This window comes from Ictidomys tridecemlineatus, chromosome 11 (genome assembly GCF_052094955.1).
Source record: "Ictidomys tridecemlineatus isolate mIctTri1 chromosome 11, mIctTri1.hap1, whole genome shotgun sequence".
NCBI lineage: Eukaryota > Metazoa > Chordata > Mammalia > Rodentia > Sciuridae > Ictidomys > Ictidomys tridecemlineatus.
The window spans coordinates 123,043,043-123,062,110 of NC_135487.1; the positions used below are offsets into that span (position 1 = coordinate 123,043,043).

The 19,068-nt window shown below is 39.6% G+C and overlaps 1 protein-coding gene and 1 long non-coding RNA gene across 7 annotated transcripts in view; one reads left to right on the forward strand and one right to left on the reverse strand.

Moving 5' to 3' along the window:
- The first annotated feature begins 3,189 nt into the window (after positions 1-3,189).
- Positions 3,190-19,068, forward strand: part of LOC144368404 (uncharacterized) — a 51,487-nt gene continuing 35,608 nt past the window's right edge. Inside the window, exons 1-3 of one of the 2 annotated variants that reach the window (XR_013428167.1) lie at positions 3,190-3,256; positions 8,211-8,267; positions 10,340-10,442. This is a non-coding gene — a long non-coding RNA (uncharacterized LOC144368404). Of the gene's footprint in view, positions 3,257-8,210; positions 8,268-10,201; positions 10,443-19,068 lie in introns of those variants that run through there. The other variant, XR_013428166.1, reaches the window with a different exon arrangement.
- Positions 15,146-19,068, reverse strand: part of LOC144368393 (Fc receptor-like protein 4) — a 28,555-nt gene continuing 24,632 nt past the window's right edge. For 3 of the 5 annotated variants that reach the window (XM_078027233.1, XM_078027234.1, XM_078027235.1), the window contains 2 exons: positions 17,362-17,393; positions 15,146-17,273 (listed from right to left, as the gene is read on the reverse strand). In XM_078027233.1, the coding sequence (XP_077883359.1) occupies positions 17,157-17,273; positions 17,362-17,393 (149 nt within the window). In that variant the 3' untranslated portion in view covers positions 15,146-17,156. Of the gene's footprint in view, positions 17,394-19,068 lie in introns of all 5 variants that reach the window. The other 2 variants (XR_013428163.1, XM_078027236.1) reach the window with 2 other exon arrangements.

Consider the following 19,068-nt stretch of genomic DNA (forward strand, 5'->3'; position numbering starts at 1 on the left):
TCAATCACATTGACCATGATGTATGTAAAATCATCTCTGCATTCAACTGGGCCATGAGGAGTTGTTCTTTTTTTACGAATTACTGGATTTGACTTTTAATTTGGTTTTGGATTTTAGTATTTGTGTTCATCATGAGAAAGGTGGACCTATACTTTTTCTTTCTTGACAAATTTTAATATCAAAATTATGTTGGTTTCATAAAACAAGTTCCTCCATTCTCTATTGTCCTAAAGAATTTGTGTTAAGATTATTGTTATTTTTTTCCTTACCCATTTGAAGGTTTTAGTGGTAAAGCTGATTGGGCCTGAATTTTCTCTGGGGAATGTTTGTGTGTGTGAATGTATGTTTAATGACAGATTTGACTTTGAAATCCAAACAGGTTTATTCAGATACTTTCTGTTTGTGCTAGTTTACATAGGTTATATATTTCCAGGAATGTGTGCAATTACATTTCCAAACATAATGACATTATTTATAATGTCTTCATGTTATTTTTTAATAGTTCTGAGATCTGTAGTGACATTCCCTTTTTCATTCCTAATATTGATAACTGTGCTTTTTCTTTCCTCTTTTTTAAAAATTATTATTCTTGATCAGTCTTTGAAGGATTTATCAGGGGGACTAGCCTTTTCAAAGAATTGTTGGTCTTACAGACTTTTTTTATGCTGTAGGTTTATTTTTCTTTTTCAATAATTTCTGCTCTTTTCTATCTTCTCCATTCTACCATTTTGGATTTAATTTGTCTTTAAAAAACTTATTACAGGGATATTTAGCTATTTGATTTTTATAGTTTTTTCTTTCTTAATATATATATATATATATATTATGCTATATATTTTTTAACCTAAATGTGGGTTTAGCTACAATATGCAGGATTTGATATGTCATATTTCTATGATGATTTTGTTCAAAATGATTAAATATTTTATTAGGATTTCTTTTTTGACCCATAGATTATTTTGAAATGTATTGTTTCACTTCCTAACACTTAGTGATTTCTTTTTCTTTTATCATTGATCTCTAGTTCAATCTCTCTGTAGTTCAATCTGTCTTTGAAATTTGTTGAAATTTGCTTTATAAATTAGTGTCTGAAAAGTTTTACAAATATTCTACATTTTCTTTAAAAAAGAATTTGCATTATGCAAGTGTTGCTGCAGTATGTCCTTTGTCATTTAGAGTGTTCTATATTCTATTCTGAATTGTTCAAATATTCTATACTCTTAATATTTCTTTATGATTTTCTATCAATTACCAAAGGAATTATGTTATCGCTTTCCATCATAATTCTGGATTTTTCTGTTTGTTCATTTTTTTCTGTCAAATTTTTTTTTTTTGTATTTTTGAAGTTATTTTATGAGATGCATTCTCATTTAGAATTGTTACCTCGGTGTGAGTGTGACAGTGTGACTCATCATTATTAAAAGTCTCTGTGTTTTTGCCCAGGAGTCACCTTGGAGGAATCTCATCTACATTTGGGCTTTATTTAGATGGTTGGATGCTCTCCTTTAAATCTGAAACCGATGTTGGATTGAATGAGTCTGGGTATCTCTAGAGGTGATAAGTCCATTGTTTTTACAGAAGAGAATGTAAACGTTTGTGGCCAGAGAATGCACTGTCTCCTAAGATGACTAGTAACAACTCCTGTCATATTGTTTCCCCCATCAAGAAGGAAGGCTGTATCCATCGCCCTTAGATCTAGCTGGGCTTATGATTCGCTTGACCAATGGGATGTGGCAGAAATGAAGCTGGGCAAATTTCAAACCAAATTCTTTAGAAGCTTGGCAGAGCCTTTGTGTTTTCTTGGAACCCCAGATTATCATGTAAGAAATCTAATTGCCATGTCGGAGAGTCCCAGCCAGCCCCAGCTGGTGCAGCCAACTCAGATAAGGCACTGACCATGTGACTTAAGCTATTTTGGATTCTCCTACACCCCGTTATATTCCCTGATGAACATAGCCACATTCATGACCCCCAGATAAGCCAGGTGCCTGGCTGAGCATGACCAATTATAGAACCATTGCTTTGAGTCACCTGGCTTTTGTGTGGTTTTTTTAGGCAGCAAGAGCTAACGGGGATGGGTTTGTTCTATCTTTCTTAAGAAGGTCCTTTTTATCATTAAGAAATAACCCAGCCAGAAGCAGTGGTACATGCCTGTAATCCAAATGGCTTGGAAGGCCAAGGTAGAAGGATTGAGTTCAAAGCCAGCCTCAGCAATTTAGTGAGGCTGTAAGCAACTCAGCAAGACCCCGTCTCTAAATAAAATACGAAAAAGGCTGGGGATGAGGCTCAGTGGTTAAATTCCCCTGGGTTCAATCCCTAGTACCCCTACCCTCCAATGAACTTATTCTCTATAATGATTTTTCTCTTAAAGTCTTTTTCTTCAAGTTTGTTAATCATGTTTTTCAAATCTATATCCTTATGGATTTAGTTTACCTCAGCTCTCAATTTTTTGTATGCCTTTTATGGTTCCTGGTTTTTATGCATGCATGTTTTAATTTGAGTGCATTAACAATTTTTATGACGTTTTATTTCTCCTGATGATTATTCATCGCCTGGTACTATATGGCAGAGGCATTTACTGCTCGTGGAATAGCCGTAGTCTCACCATTTCCCAGCTCCCTAATAATAGAGAACCACATGATTTGTGTGTCCAATAAACTGTGGGTGAAAGTGGTACATCCTGATTCCAGGCTGAAATATACAAGAACAGGTAGGAAATGTTCATCAGCCCTTCCCTGGCTACTGGACCACAGCGTGTGTGTTTCAGAGAGTGGACTCATAAAAGGGTGAAGCCTCTCGCTGCCTGGGTCTGCTGCTGAGGCACATTGGACATGAAACTGAGATTAAAGTCAGCTTTTATGTGTTGATTCACTCAATTTTGGGGGTTGATTATTATTAACATTACACAAACTGTCCTTTCCTCAAACATACTATCAGAACAATTCTAAACTATCATACATTTCCCAGCCTTCCTGGAAATCATTTTAATATTCTTCATTCAAAATGAATCTGACTTTTATTAAGGAAGAATCCTTCTAGTTTTATTTTTTTATGTGCTCCAGGACTGCTTAAGTATCTTTGCAATTATCTTAGAATTTTAGAGCCAGAAGAATACTAGAGTTATAAAGTCAACCTAGTTAATAAGTGACCACACTGAATGTGTGTTAAATTCTTCTATCCTGAAGCTAAATAAATAACACACTGTCAACTTCATTCTTCTCTTGGTTTCGTTTGAATTTCCCTCTGGTTCTTCAGAGTAAGTAGGTTGGGGATGTGGCTTTTAAAAAGTTTCATTGAAGATAAAGTTTCATTTTTCTTTTTTTGTCGTTTGTGGTTGGTTTCAGAAAAATAAAATGTGGTAGATATGCATTTATTCTGAACTGAAAGATTCTTAGTCCAATAATAGGTACGTTGATTGGATGATTACTGTAACCACATTGGATATTTTGTAAAGATTACCTTTTGAAATCTTTGCCTCCACACTAAAAAAGTTAAATAGCAAAATAACCCAGGCAGTGTTCTTTCAGGCGGATATTGCTATCCATAGCTTATAAATGTATAATATATTCTTATTCTTAATAATGATTTTTTTCTTAAAGTCTTTTTCTTCAGCTCAAGTTTGTTAATCATGTTATTCAAATCTATATCTGTATGATTTTTATTTACCTCAGCTCTCAGTTTCTGGCTTTGTAAGACAAAGACTTGTGGACTATAATGGCAAAGCCAAGACCAGAATCCAGATCTGCCCGAGCCTTAACAAATTCAATAAAAAGATACAACAGTCACAGGCATTTGAACAGGAACTCAGATGCAATGCAAGTCTTAAAGCCGGCTGTAGCGGGGACAGTTTTCATGGCTGAAGAGTTACCTCTCAAGAGCAATTGTTAAGGGCTATTTTGGTGACAGGAAATGGAAACTCAGTGTTCTGAAGTTTAAAAATGAACACTGAACTATTTACAAAACATACAGATAATACTCAAAGATGTCTGGAGGGCATATTTAAAGAAAGAGGTAGGAAATTAGCCATAGAAATCTCATAATCATTGGGTGGGGCTGGGATATCTCTTAGAATTCTGTTCATCAATTTGGACAAGGGCCAGAACCTCTTAGGAGCTCTTTGAGTGATGAGGAGAATTTTAAATGTTGACAAAGAAGATGCTCTGGCATAGTGGCTAGGAGACAAGTGTCATATAATACAGTGAGGGAGAGAGAGTCGATACAGAAGAGAAAATCCTGGCAGCAAAACCAAATCAGAACAAAGAAAAGGCATTATTTCTTAAACGATTTTGCATCATTTTCTGGAGGAAAAATCTTACAGACAATGTACTATCATGACAGAGGGGCAAAGGAACACAGGCTCCGTCACCAGGTTCTGCCACCAACCAGTTGGGTGACCTTGGACAAATTACTGCAGTGATTTTCTTCATTTTAAAATGGGTGCCACATACCTACCCTCCTTGCAAATCAAAACTGGTAATGTTTTCCTTGCCTGTTTGGAACCTGAATGTAGGTGACACAAAATCTGTTGCCCTTTCAAAGATCTATTTACGTTTTCCTCTCTAACCTTTATACCAAGTTGCCTTTACCTGGTGGTGATGGATGCTTTTGTTAAAAGATAACTGAGTGAATGAATATATATTTAACAGCTCTATTGAGGTATAATTTTTAATGAGAAAAATCACTTGTTTGAGGATAGGAATGCAGCTCATCAGTGAAGCACTAGCCTAGCATGTGTGCATGATGCTCTGGGTTTGATGTCCAGCACTGCAAAAATTAATTAATTAATTAATTAAAATACAGCTCCTTGTTTTTATCAACGCAAACCAATTTCAATTCACTTTTATTTTATTTTTCATTTTTATGTTTTTATGGTGCTGGGGATTGAACCCAAGGCCATATGCAATGCTATGAAAATGCTATACCACAGAGTTATCCCCCAGCCTACAATAATTTAATTTTAGAACATTTTTCTCTACCCCAAAAAGAACCTAGTACCCATTTGCAATCACTTTCAACCCCCACCCACAGATCCAGGAAATTAGTTACTAATAATTTACTTTCTTTCTCTGTAGATTTGCCTATTATGAGCATAGAAACGGATTGGTACAGTATATGATTCTCTTGGGTCTGTCTTCTTTCACTTGGTGAAATGTTCCTTAGTCTGTTCATGTCGGAGCAAGCCTCGGTGCTTTGTTGATGTGTATGTCGTAGCTTGAATCTTCTTGAGCAGTACAACAAGATTTATTAAAGACTAGTGGAATTGTCTTTAGGGTACTGCCCACCGCAATCGAAGGTTCATAAATAAGGATAACAGAGAAAAGGAAGAAAGAAAATGTCTGATATCCACCATCAGCAGCTGCTCTTTCCAGGCAAGCTAACTATGCTTTTGGGTCACTTTGCATTCTGGCTACTGTTTCCCTAACAGCATCCAGATGGATATTACGTCAGAGTAATCTGACCCTTAACTTTTATCTCTGAATACTGGACCTGCTTTTTGTGTACTCTATTCTTGCTTAATTGCATGGGTCTCCAGGGCCCATAAGTCTCCAGCCTTCAAATTCTTTGCTACTTCTCTGATCTGTACCCATTCTCCCACCTAAGCCAATTCCTGGATATCACCCATCACTCTGTTTGTATTCCTTATTAATTTAGCTACCTGGACTGGGCATGTAGCTCAGTTGTAGAGCACTTGCCTAGCATGTTCAAGGCCCTGGGTTCGATCCCTAGCACTGAAACCAACAAACAAAAAGATAATTTGGCTACCTGGTTGTACTTAGAAAAAAAAAATTGACACAGGCACCTATCATTAGGTTTCTCAGGCAGATTTCCCCTCCTCTTAGAATACATGCTGGATCTGCCAAGGTGGATCTCACCTAAAATCTCTAAGCCCTTCTTTTTGTAGTACTTTTGCAACTCAGCCTTTTAAAATCAGACTCTGATTCTTTGAACAAACCAGTGAGGAAGCTTGTTGTATAGGAATAACTTGGATACTTGAATTATTCAGATATGAAATAGTCTTAGCTCTGTTGCTTATCATTCGAATGACTCCAAGCAAATTTTGCAAGATTTTGAGCCCCAGTTTCCTCATTTATAAAATTGGCATTATACTTGCCTAGAGGATTAAATAATATGTGCATAAAATATACCCCAAAGAGCTGCCTGAGAGGCAGTTATGAAGTTTGTCAGCCTGCCAACACTGCTTTTAGCTGTTCTCATTCACATAACTGTTTAGTCAAAACTGTTTCTAGTCTGGGTTTTGGGGGGTCCAGTTAGCCTTCCAAACCCAGAACTAGCATACTTAAATATTCCAATGTAGGTTCAGTTAGTTATAGAATTTGTAGAGAAACTTGTTTGCTTGAGGGTAGATAATGCTGTGTAGAGCCTGTTGGATTCCAGAGCAGTTCTCTGTTGGAGAGGCTTCTGACCAGCCTTTCATGACTTGATGAAAATGTCTAACTATAGCTAGTTTCATGGGATATGGCATGTCCCATAGGACCCCATGCTCAGGAGGACCCCAAGCTTGGTTTAATACTCTGCTGCTGCCATCTTGAAATTACTAATAGTTTTAACTTCGAAAACTTGTGTTTTGTAAATGAAATCTGCGGGGACCAGGCTGGGCGTGTGCTGAGGAGGTGCCTGCAGTATGCCTGTCTGCCTCCCCTGCTGCCAGTTTGCAAATGACATGAGCGATACTCTGTGGCCACAGAATCCCAGGTGGACCCAGCTTGCATGGGAGTTCAAGGAGCCTCAGAACTATTCTTCGTGGAATGTGGATGATTGACAGCCCGGGGAAGTCGCACTTTCCATTGGAACTAGAACTAGCTCACCACAGAGCAAGAAGGACATGGTATTCTAGAAAACAACGAAAGGTCAATTTCCTGTCCCTTTTTATGTTGCCTCTCTGCATTGGTTAATTGCTTATGATGAAAATAACACAGAAGGAAAACAGGGCAAGCTGGAGTGGCTTTGCCTTTCAGTTCTTACTCATCAGAAAACTCAAGGCAGAAAGTGCTCATAGCTGTAGCTCAGTGGCAGAGCGCTTGCCTAGCATGCGTGAGGCAGTGGGTTTGATCCTCAGCACCACCTAAAAATTAACAAATAAAATAAAGACATTCTATTTGTCTACAACTACAACAAAAAAAGTATTTTTAAAAAGTCTGGTAGGGGGAATAGGAAATATAATTTAAAAAGAAAAATGTTTCTTAACATCTTAAAGAAATGGAATATAAACAGTTGAGTATTTTTTAAAATCTGCAGCATTTCTACCTTTCTGATAAGAACAAAATGCATTTTGTCTGTACAAAGTATAAAATAAGAACTAATTTTGGTGATTCCACTGCTTTGGTCTGTGTACGAGGTGCCCTCCCAAAGCTCCGGTGTTGATGCAGGAATATTCAGAGGTGACAGGACTGGATTATGAGAGCTGTAAACTAATCAGTCCCTTCTAGTTGGAGTGGACTAACTGGGTGGTTACCTGTAGGCAGCTCACTGGGGGCAGGGCTGGAGGAGGTATGTCACTGGGGCATGTCCTGGAAAGGTACATCTTCACTGTAGCTCCCCGCCCCCCTGCTTCCTGGCCAGGCATGAATGGGGCAATGCCCCTCCACCATGCCCTTCCACCATGGGTCTCTGAAACCATGAGCCAAAATAAACTTTTCTTCCTCTAAATTGTTCTTGTCAGGTTTTGGTAAAGCAACTAACACATCTAACACCACTAACACAAAGCTGACTAACCCATCTACATATTAATTAAAAGCTCTTATATTGGCAGGTAAAATTGGCACTGAAGGAACATTCATGCTGATGACTTATAATTTTATTTTTTCTTTTCATAGGATGACATTAGATAGGAAATAAAAGGATTATGACAAGTCAAGGGAGGGTCTAAGAAAGAAAAGGAAAAAGCTTCATATTTTATTACTTTTGTGAGTGTATAGTACTGGAGCTAGAGCCTCTTACCCCAAAGCTGCATTCTTCACCCTTTCTATTTTTTTTATTTTGAGATAGGGTTTCACTAAGTTGACCTCAAACTTGGGTTCAAGTAGCTGTTATTACAGGCATGTACCACCAGGCCCTGTTATATTTTAGTGCCTTCAATGGTACATTTATTTTCTTGCCTTTTAAACGAGGGAGTTTGCATTTTAATTTCACACCAGGCCCCAAAAATTACATAACCAGTTTTGCATCTAATTTTGTTATCTTTTCTGTAGTCCCTGGGCAGCTTCCTGGGAGGAATTGTGGCTTCTTGAAAGGAGGACCCTGTGCAGGTGAGCCAATCTCCTTTTCTAATGAAAATCCTGATTTTTAAACCAGAAAGTAATAGAAGCCCGTGGGTTCGAGGCTTTCCACTAAACCCTCCAGCTTATGTAAATGTTTGCGGTATTATTTTTCCATGCCTCTGGGAAGTCCGATGACCCAACACACGTTTGCATAAACATGAAAGATATATTTATCTTGGGGTTCCTCTTTCTGTGGCTCTTGAACCGACGTTTGGGTGGGGGCTGTTTTTATATCTTACCTCAAGTTCATACTTGAGTTTAGAGATTTTATTACACAGGACCAGCAAGAGTTGGGATGGAGTGTCTGGGTACAGAGGAAGGTCGTGATAAAAGGGGACCCTGAAACCTAGGAACTAAAAGGATCATAGAAATTATACAGGGAAACTTTCTAACTTGGCTCAAGAGTAAAAGGCAAGGAATTGTCAGAAGCATCCGAAAGTCTTTAAAAATTTCTCATGTGAAAGCTAGAGAGAGAAAAGGAATTCAATAAAAGGGGATCTCACAAAAACAGAAGTGAGATAACCGAGCAAAGGGATCTAGAGGAAGGTTGAGGGTGGAAACGGGGAAGTACTGAGGAACAAAAATCTACCAAGATACGTTACATCTGGGTACGAGTACATCGAAACGAATCTTGCTTTTGTATGTGATTATAAGGCACCCATTAAAATTATAATAATAGTTTGGGTGCAGAGTGAGTGCATTCTACTAATCCCAGCGACTCGGGAGGCTGAGGCGGAAGGATTGCAAGTTTAAAGCCAGCCTCAGCAACTTAAGGAGGCCCTAAGCAATTTAGTGAGACCTTGCTTCTAAATTTAAAAAAATAATAATAAAAATAAAAAGAGCTGGGGATGTGGCTCAGTGGTTTAGTACCCCTGGGTTGGTACAAAAAAAAAAAAAAACTAATAGAAAGGGATCAGTAAAGAAAGTGAATCAAGGAAGAAAGGAGGAGAGGGAAATAGAAAGGGGGAATGAAATAGATCAAACGACAGTAGGTGCATGTACAAATACAGCATAATAAACCCCACTATTATGTATAATATTATGTACAAAGCACCAAAAAAAACCAAAAAAACAAAAATGAGGCCACAAAGTAACGTGCCGGGTGAAAGAAAGCTGAAGGGCATCTCAAGATTGTTGTGGGAGCTGATTGGGACAATCTGAACCAAGCGCAAGGGCAGGGTGGCCCGTGGGTTTGGATTCTGCTTGTCTCTTTGTGTTTTCTCATTTCCCTGGTCACGCAAGACCTAGTCCAGGGAGTCATTCTAAACCCCCTCTTTCACCTCCAATCAACCAACTGCTTTTCCTGAGTTTCCCACAAAACAAGTTTTGCACCCGACCTTTCTGACACACCTCTGGCTCTGGTCCCCTTCAGCTAACCTGATGATAGTGATCTCTCCCTGTCACCAGCAGGTCTTCCCCGCTTACAATTATCTTTTACACAGGCACCAGGAGGGCCTGTCTGAAGGGCTAATCTGAATGTTGATTGACTTTAAAACTCCAGTGGCCCTGGGTAGTTACAAGCCAAGGTCCTGAGTGCAGCAGTATATTATGCAACTCTGCTACTCAACTGCACTGTCCTGAACACATTTTGCTCTTTTATGCCTTGATGCATTATCTATTTCACACATTTATTAAATACTATGTTCCAGGCACTGTTCTTAAAATTTCATGTGTTTCTCTGAGTTCACATCAATTAAATTTCTATCGTTCTTTCCATTTTTTTCTGAGCTAGAAAGTAGGTCAGAATTTGAGTAACTTCAGCAAGGTCACATAGCCACTAACCAAGATTGTAGAGCTACTAACTGTGACCTAGCTTTGAACTCATATTTTCCTGTCTCCACACGTCAGTGATTTCTGTGTCTGCTGCCTCCCCCAGGAAAATGTCCTTGAGTATTTCCCTTGGCTGAATGTGGCAACGACTAACTAGGGTGCTGATCATACCTGTATCTTCATTAGGCAGGGAATTGTGGCTAAGTCCTGGCAGAGGGAATGTGGGAGGAAGGAATGCATACCATTTTCAGGGCTGACCTGTAAAGTCCACACACTCTTTCCTTTTGCAGAGAATTTGGAACCCTGAACAGAGTGGCTCTGTGAGATGCAAGGACCCTGGGTTCCAGGATGATGGTATGGAGCAGAACCATCCCCTTCAGCCTGGATGCAAAGGTTGGTATTTTGTTTTAGAGAGCTCCTGAGATGTCTGAGGTCATCAGTTATAACTATTAATGTTATTTTCCCTAAATCACAGGCTAAGTACACACTAATATTACTTCTATGTTATGTGAAAGTTTTTTTAAAATATATCTATCTCTTTCAGTACATTACTTTGGAAACTTCTTAAGAAGAGACACTTTTTCTGACCAATCTTTGTGTTTGATGCCTACTAAGTGCTCAATAAATATTTGTTGAGTTACAAAATGTGAGTGCGATAATAGTAATACTATCAATTCACACGTATTGAGTGCTTATATGAGAGAAGTTCCCTATCAGGCACTTGCATTTCTTGCTTTATATAATCCTCATAATTCACAAATGTTACCTAAGTGCTCGCTGCGTGTTGGTTTCTGAGAAGATGCACTGGGAATACATCAGGGAACAAAACAGATCAAAGTCCCTTTCCTTTTAGAGCACCAATTGTTGGTGGAGAAATCAGATAAAGAAGAAAAAAATGGAATATCAGAAGTTGAAATGTCCTTGGAGAAATATGAATATGGATGAGAGGTATTGATGGGAGTTGGGCAGGTTGCTAACTAAGCAGGAGGTCATAGAAGACCTCATAGAAAAGGAACAGTAAGTGCGAAAGACTGAATGGGGCATGTTCCCCCAAGAACTCCATGAGGCAGACATGACCTTCATTTTGCAGAGCAGGAAATGGAACCCAGAAAATTAACCTGTAACTTGTCTAAGAGCTTAAAGCGAACATGCAACACGTTACGGACTTGGAATACCTTGACTCAAAAAACTCCTGCTCGTTGAGAGGTTCATGTTAAATGAAATAAGCAAGACTCTGAGAAGTGAAGAGTTATATGTTTTCTCTCATCTGTGGGAGTCAGAAGAAGGGAACAAGGGGATCTCATAAAAATCTAAGGGAGATCAGAAGGCAGAGGAAAGTCATTGCAGGAGACAGGAGGGGATAGCTAGGGGAGATACTGGGGAGTGAAATTAATCAAATTATGTTATGTGGAGGTGTGCATATCAATGAATCTCACAATCATGTACCAATAAAGATTGTAAAACAATAACTTATACAAAACAGGTGAATGGATAAAGAAAATATGGCCTGTATATATACTGGGATACTATTTACCCATATAAAGGAGAGAATCCTGTGGTTTGTAGCAACATGGGTGAGCTTGGAGGACATGATTTTAAATGAAATATGTCAAGGCACAGAAAGAAAAATGCTGTATATTTTCCTATGTGGAAGCTAAAATCGTGATGTCCTAGAAGCAGAGAGCAGAATAGTGTTTATCAGAGGCTGGGAAGGGTGAGGGTTAGGGAGAGGATTGTTAGTGGGTACACAAGGTCTTTGGAAGGAGCATCATAATGCCATGTGCCCTAGATGCTGGCCATGAATCCACAGGACTTGTTTGCCCAACTGGACTTCAGTCTTATTCTGATCCCATCTCTTCCTTCTATACCCCTCTTTCTCCTTTTTGAAATGGAAACGTTTACTCTGTGCCATTAAATATTAGATATATGCAAATTGCTTTTAATCTTTACTTTTGTAGCTAAGAGTTTTCCTTGAGTCTCTGATGAGATCTTGGACTTTGGGGCAATGCTGGAACTGTTAAGACTCCGAAGACTCTTGGAAATGGACTAATGTACTTTGCATTGTGAGGTGGGCATAAGTTTGGGGGGGCCAGGAGCAGAATGCTATGGTTTAGATATGAGGGATCCTCCCAGAGCTCATGCGTGAGACAATGCAGGAATTTTTCAGAGGTGAAATGAGTGGGTTGCAAGGGCCTTAAACTAATCAGTGGATTAATCCACGGATGTGGATTAACTGGGTGGTATTTGTAGACAGGTAGGGGTGTGTGCCTCTGGGGTTTATATTTTGTCCCTGGTAAGTGGAAGGCACTGCACTCTCTGCTCCTTGGTTGCCATGTCTTGGGCTGCTTTTCTGGGCCATATCCTTCCGCCATGATGTTCAGCCTCACCTCAGGTCTAGAGATATGGAGTGGCCATCTGTGGACAGAGACCTCTGAAACCACGAACTCCAAAAATCTTTCCCTCCTCTAAATTGTTCTTGTCAGATATCTTGGTCAGAGCTACAAAAAGCTAACTGAAACTGTGAGTATAGGGAACCGTGGGTCAGGTGGAATAACTTGCAATGTCCAACAGCCCAGCAGGGTAGCTGTGGCTGACAACAATTAGCAGGGAGGATTTTTAATGTGTCCAACATTAATGATGAATGTCCAACAGAAATGATGAATTTTGGGGGGGAGGGGTGATAGATATGACAATCACGTTGATTGAATCATATTACACATTTTATCCATGTATTTAATGTACAATTATCGTGTGTTAACTAAAAATAATAGAAAAAATAAAAGACCATCTTGTACTTCTAAAAATTTTTATCGATGTCTTATAGTTATACATAACAGTGGGATTCGTTATGCCACATGGATGCATAATTCAATCAATCTTATTCCCCAGGACCTTCAATGTTCTATCTTGATAGTTTCCCTCGGTCTGCATTTTTTGTTAGTCACTCCATTCTAAAAGAATCATTGTGAATTACAACTGAAGAATGGCTTTCTAAAGACCAACCCAGCCTCTTTCTAGAGTGGCTTCTTATTCAACGGGGACTGGAAGGGTACATCCAGGTTCCTGCATGTCTCCTCTCTTCCACTAAAGAGACCATCTACAAGACTGAGAGCCGCTTTGAATATGGTGTTTGGACCCAGTGGGTCTTCTGGAAGCTGGGTGATAGATGTGGGTGTTTTGATTCCTCTGAGCTCATTCCTTGGTCCGTCTCTAATCTTGAGGTGCTGAGCTGCAGCAGCGGCAGCAGCTTCTTGATCTGGGGACGTTCCTAGTGGCAGCAGAGGCTCTGTGGATCTTGAGTCAGCTGGTGACGGTGTCTGCTCTCTTGCCAGCCCAGTTTGGCAGTTTGCTCCTGGGAGTTTTCCTTGAGGCTCATTCAGCCTAGGACCCCACCCTCCAGCCCTTTCCTCAATGTCCTGCATTAAGTCTTTTTCCTCCTCAGTCAGCTAGACTGGATTCCATTGTCTGCTCTGGGCCGTGACTCATACTAATTGGCACAAAAGTGGGGTGGTCATGACTTTGAAGATTGGAGCCGGGCTTTGAGTTGGTTTCCATTTATACAGATAAGACCTGCTGGCCCCTGTTGATCCCGTCATACGACGTCCTAGTCAGTCCAGTGTTCTGATTGCTATCTGGGCCTTGTTTCCTATTATGGTAGCTATGCCGTGGGCCCCCTAGTCCACTTTAGTAGCAGCATCTTTAATTTTATTTCTGACCTGTTTCTGTTTTGCTTTTCAAAGAGGCTAGTATTTGATTTTTTTTTTTCATCACCAAAGTATGTTTCAGGGTTGTGTGGAAAGTAATGTACTCTTAGCGAACATAGGGTGTACGTGAATGGGTCCTAGGTGATGGGTTCACTTCAATAATCTCATCTCTATACATCTTTGAATCTTTCCTCTACATTAAGCCAGGGAATTAGTATCTCAGCTGAATTCATCTCAGGCCACCATTGAGTACAGGTTTTGATCCACCAAGAAAGCAACTAATTAAGGTTTCTCCTAGATGCTTGAACCAGTACTAGCATTCAGAATCTTTTCCAAGTCTATTGATTTATTTAACCTCAAACAGGGTTCTATTCTTCCATCCTTGGTATTTTATTCTTAGCAAAATATCCAGATTTTTGCTGCTATAAGTTAGCAAATTATTTTTTATTTCTAAGTCTATTTAACCCCTTTTCTCTTTGGTTTTACTATGTAGTTGGCTCTCTACAACTGGTTGGAAAAGTGCTTTCAAAGAAAATTAAGTTGTTGTTGCCATTTTATCAAGAAAGAAACCCTAATTTGAAAGGTCTCTGGGTAACATTTGGTTGCCTTGCCCTGTTCAGTCTCAACAATTGAATAAAACTACTGTCTCTGATTGGGCCCTTGAGCAAACAAGAGGTCTTTAGCTTATCTAGGCTACTGTGCTGCCACCTCTGTTCTGGGCTTTTATAATCTAGCATATGGAAAAGACCCAGGAGTGCAGTGGCTATTCAGGATGTTGTGCAAAGTCTGCAGCAAGCTTTGAGAGGAGACCCTATAGTTTTGAAGCAAAACTGTGCCCTCTTAAAATAACTGTCTTTATTTTGTTCAAAAAAAAAAGAGAAAGCTATTGGCTAGAATTGGGTTGTCATGATCACTGAATGCTTCACCATGATTCACTAGAGAGCTGACCTGCTCATTTCAAACTGGAAGTTTCTTATCCAAAAACCAAAAAGTCACACATGTTCAAGATCATTCCTTCCTTATGTGGACATAATGGGCAGGGTTCTGACATGACCCAAAAGCAACAGTAAATTGAATAAACAGTGACTGGCTCATATTGTGCTGCTCTCTAACCCCACAACCATGGCTTGGTGGTAAATTTCCCGTGATCAGTTGGCAGAGGGAAAAATATCTATCCTGGTTTAGATATGCCAGGATCAGCTGGAGTCACCATGCAGCCCTGTGGCCTCATGCAAGGAGTCTCCGGAGGACTGTGGGGATGAGGGATGAGTCAATAAACCCTGGGGGAGGAAAGGAACAAAGAGAGGAGACCTTCACTCTTGCAGTAGAAGTGAGGGTTGCCTCAGTCAGGGGTTGAATCACGGAGTGACAAAGGAGGTGGCTTTCTGGGCATAGAGATTTTAACATTTTATTGTGGAAAATTAAAAACACAAAAAGAATCAAATAGTCTAAGCAGGAATAATAATAGTATAAACCCCACTTCCTCCCCCACACAAGACACCCATCACTCAGCTTCAGAGATGGGGCACGCATGACCGATCCTCTACCCCTGCCCTCTTCTCCCCACCCTCCCCCATCGATTCCTTCAAGTCAAATCTGTCTTTTAGTCCACTTCTTTAATGTGCATTGAACTTATGCTAACACCTTGCACTCAGTACTTCAACACAAGCTCTAAAAACGAGTGCCTTTTTTTTTTATAAGAATATAACCATACTATCACTTCTATCCAAAACACATGAATTTCTTAGCATTAGCATCCAATTTTCTCTTAGTATTTCATAAGGTGTTTTTTTTCCCCTTTCTTCCCTGGATTTGTTTGAATCAGGTTCCAAACGGGGCCTGCTCATTCTTTCTGGTTGATAGGTCTCGAGTCCCATTTAATTTATGACTTTCTCCCTTTTCTCTTTATCTTGCTCTTCTTTTTTTCACGTTCTCTCTTTTCTTCTTCCTTCCCACCCTCCCTCCCTTCCTTCCCATTATTAGTGAGGAAACCAAGTCATTGATCCTGTAGAATTTTCCCACAGTTTGCATTTTGTTGGTTGCAATCCCCTGATGCTATTCTAACCTGTTCCTTTGTTTCATGTATTTCCTATAAACTAGTAATTAAGTCTAAAGACTTGATGGGATTCAGTTTTGTTTTGTTTTTTTGTTTGTTTGTTTGTTTTGGTGCTGGGGATTGAACCCAGGTCCTTGTGCATGAGACATGAGAGGCCAGCCCTCTACCAACTGAGCTACATCCCCAACCCTGGGATTCAGTTTTGATATTTGGGACATCGGTACTTCGTAGGTGGTACTATACTGTATTTTTCCACCAGAAGCCACTTGTTGTTTGGCTGTGGTTTTTCTCTTTCATGTTAACCAGTAGGGGCAGCATGAAACATCCACGAGAAATAGTGATTTCCTTTTTCTTTCATTGTTTTCTTAATTTTTGGAAGAATTATTCTCTCAGTAACTATTTGATAACTCAAAGACAAAACTCCTACAAGAAAGGCAGCCCTATTTTCACTTGAGGAGGAAAGGGTGTTTAGAGACTATAACCTTGGCAAGGGGTGCTTATCGCTGTTCAACTGATGATTGTGTCTTTTCAGTGGATGAACCTAGAAGTGCACATTTTTTTAAAAAAAATGCGGAGTTTATCATGAATTCATATTGATATTTCAAATTCAAATTTAGGTTTGCAAAGTTGCTTTTTAATTTTCTATTATATCTTTTTCTCTCTAATGTTATAAGGTTGTGTTGCAAATGATAGTAACATAAATCCCTTTTGCTTTGGGAAGTTTAGCCTAGAGCCTGCTTCTCTAGCTCTCCTGAAGATTTTGTAAGTGTTTAAAATCTTGGGGAAAAAAATCCTTTCTCCATAAACCATTTGAAGTGGATCTTTTCATCTTCAACTGAACCTGACAGGGCAAACTGCTGTTCAGGTCCCTGTAGTGCAACTGCTCACAGCTACACCAAAGGATGTCAAGGGTTCTCTGCTGAAGGAATCACAAAGGCATTAAAAGGAGAACCACATTGCTCAGTCTTTTCTATCTTTGTACAAGTCCTAATTCACTAAAATGTATGTTTCTATTTTTCAAGAGCATTCTCTCTCTCTCTCTCTCTCTCTCTCTCTCTCTCTCTCTCTCTCTCTCTCTCTCTCTCCTTATTCTCCTTCCCTAAATCAGATTCTGGAAACACATTAGGTCAGACCCAGAGCAAGTGTACAGAGTCTTCTTCTAGATCTGGACAAGAACCAGTCATTTTAGCAAAGGCTGCCAGAGGGCATCCCATCATTACATCAGGGTGGACAATGAGGCCTCTTGGGGGTGAGTGCATGTGGTGTAAGTGTCGGAAAGCTGCATCTGTTGCTTGCTCCGAGGGCCTGGAGGATTGCACTGGGCCTGGGGCTTTGGATAGGGTCAAGTCACATGAGTACGACATTTTCATAATATCCTTCTGCATCTTCATCATTGGAACCGACTTTTCCAACTGAGTTAACTGGCAGCTGTGTCTTCACCTCAGAGTAGACTATCAAGGCATGCTGGGACGGAAAGAAGACAGCGGAGGAACTTGAAAGGGTGAGAAGGAAAGGGCTGGAGGTGGTGGTGACAGAGGGAAATGAGGCTCACCTTGTCCTCTGGAGGCATCCAGGGGGTGTTACCTGTGGAGGACAAGGGAACCATAAGAATTCCCTTAGAACCCAGTCTGCCAACGTATTTCCTAAATCCGGGGGTCACTGGGCCCTCCCCATCAATGTCGTGTCTTCCCCACCCCAACATATCTTTTGATTTTCTATTTTACCTTTCTTTTTCTTTCTTTCTTTTCTTATTGGCTCACATCCTATTAGCTATGCATAGCATTAGGTATTTTACCATTTCTTTTTTTAATTTACCATTTCTCAGCTAAGCCCTCTGCAAGTTTTTCTCAAGCTTCATTGATCTGTAAAACTCTCTCTCATCACATGAAGAAACTTCACTTCTTCTTCTACCAGATGTTGAGAGAATATTTTTCTCCTTGTTTAATTCGTTGTACTTTTAATTTAGAGTACATCCACCACACTGTCCTGGATGGTTTGGCAAGTTCTCATAAAACTCTCCATATGTGTTGCCCGGTGAGGAAAACTCTCACATTAGCATGTTCTAGTTCTTGATTTTATTGCTATATGTTTTTTTAGAGGTGGAGTCACAGAGAAAGAAAGTTTAGCAGATGTGATTTCTTGGATCACGAATATTGGTATTTAAGAGTCTCGGGTAAAAAGGTAAATTGTTAAAGCACCATAATAATTTTATGGAAAACTAGAACCTGAAAAGGAGATATATCTTGGGGCACCTGAAGTTTCTGTTTCACCGTGTTCTTACCCATACACTTATGGAATTACAGACATTGTTAGTGAAGTGATAAAAGTGATGCACACTTTCCTCCTGCAAATGGAAAGAGCTTTGCTTATGATCTCAGGGCCTTTATGAAAATCTGAAGGAACAAGTAAAAAGGGTTTTCTACAGCTGATTAATACATCAAGTGCCTGAAATATAACCAATCCATTAATAAAAATGGTGTTTGGGCCAATATGTTAAGGATAGAGTGGAAAGATGATTGAGGAAACTGTATAAGACAGATGCACTCAACCAACCCAAACAAACTGATAGTGGTTCTGATTCTACTATTCAGAGGGTCCTGGCCAATGGCTGGCTCAGGGAGCAAAGAGACAAAGCAGATGATCAGGTGATACATTATTGGTCAAGCAGGAATCGGTTATACAAGCAGCAAATATTTAATCAAGACAGAAGACTTTGTCTTATCTTTGTGTTTCACAGGCTTTGTGACCTTGGGAAAGGAATTAACCACCACTTCATTTGCAAAACAGGTTCAGTGTTAGATTATGAATGAAATTCCCACAAGGCAGGGCTGGGGATGTGGCTCAAGCGGTAGCGCACTTGCCTGGCATGCGTGCGGCCGGGGTTCAATCCTCAGCACCACATACAAACAAAGATGTTGTGTCTGCCGAGAACTAAAAAATGAATATTAAAAAAAAATTCTCTCTCTCTCTCTACTCTCTCTTAAAAAAAAAAGAGAGAGAGAAATTCCCACAAGGCACAAAGATACTAGATGAGATACCATATTTAGGTTTATTAAAAAATAATAGTTTGTTTCTTTGACTCTAAGAGTCTGGGTTAATCAACCAAATTAACGAAATATGGAGAGAGATTTTTTTTAAAAAATTGTTGAACAGATTTCTTTAGAAGGAGAGATTAGTTTCTGTGCAATGAGTTTCTACCCAGAAGCGTGTGTGTGTGTGTGTGTGTGTGTGTGTGTGTGTGTGTGTGTGTGTGTGTGTG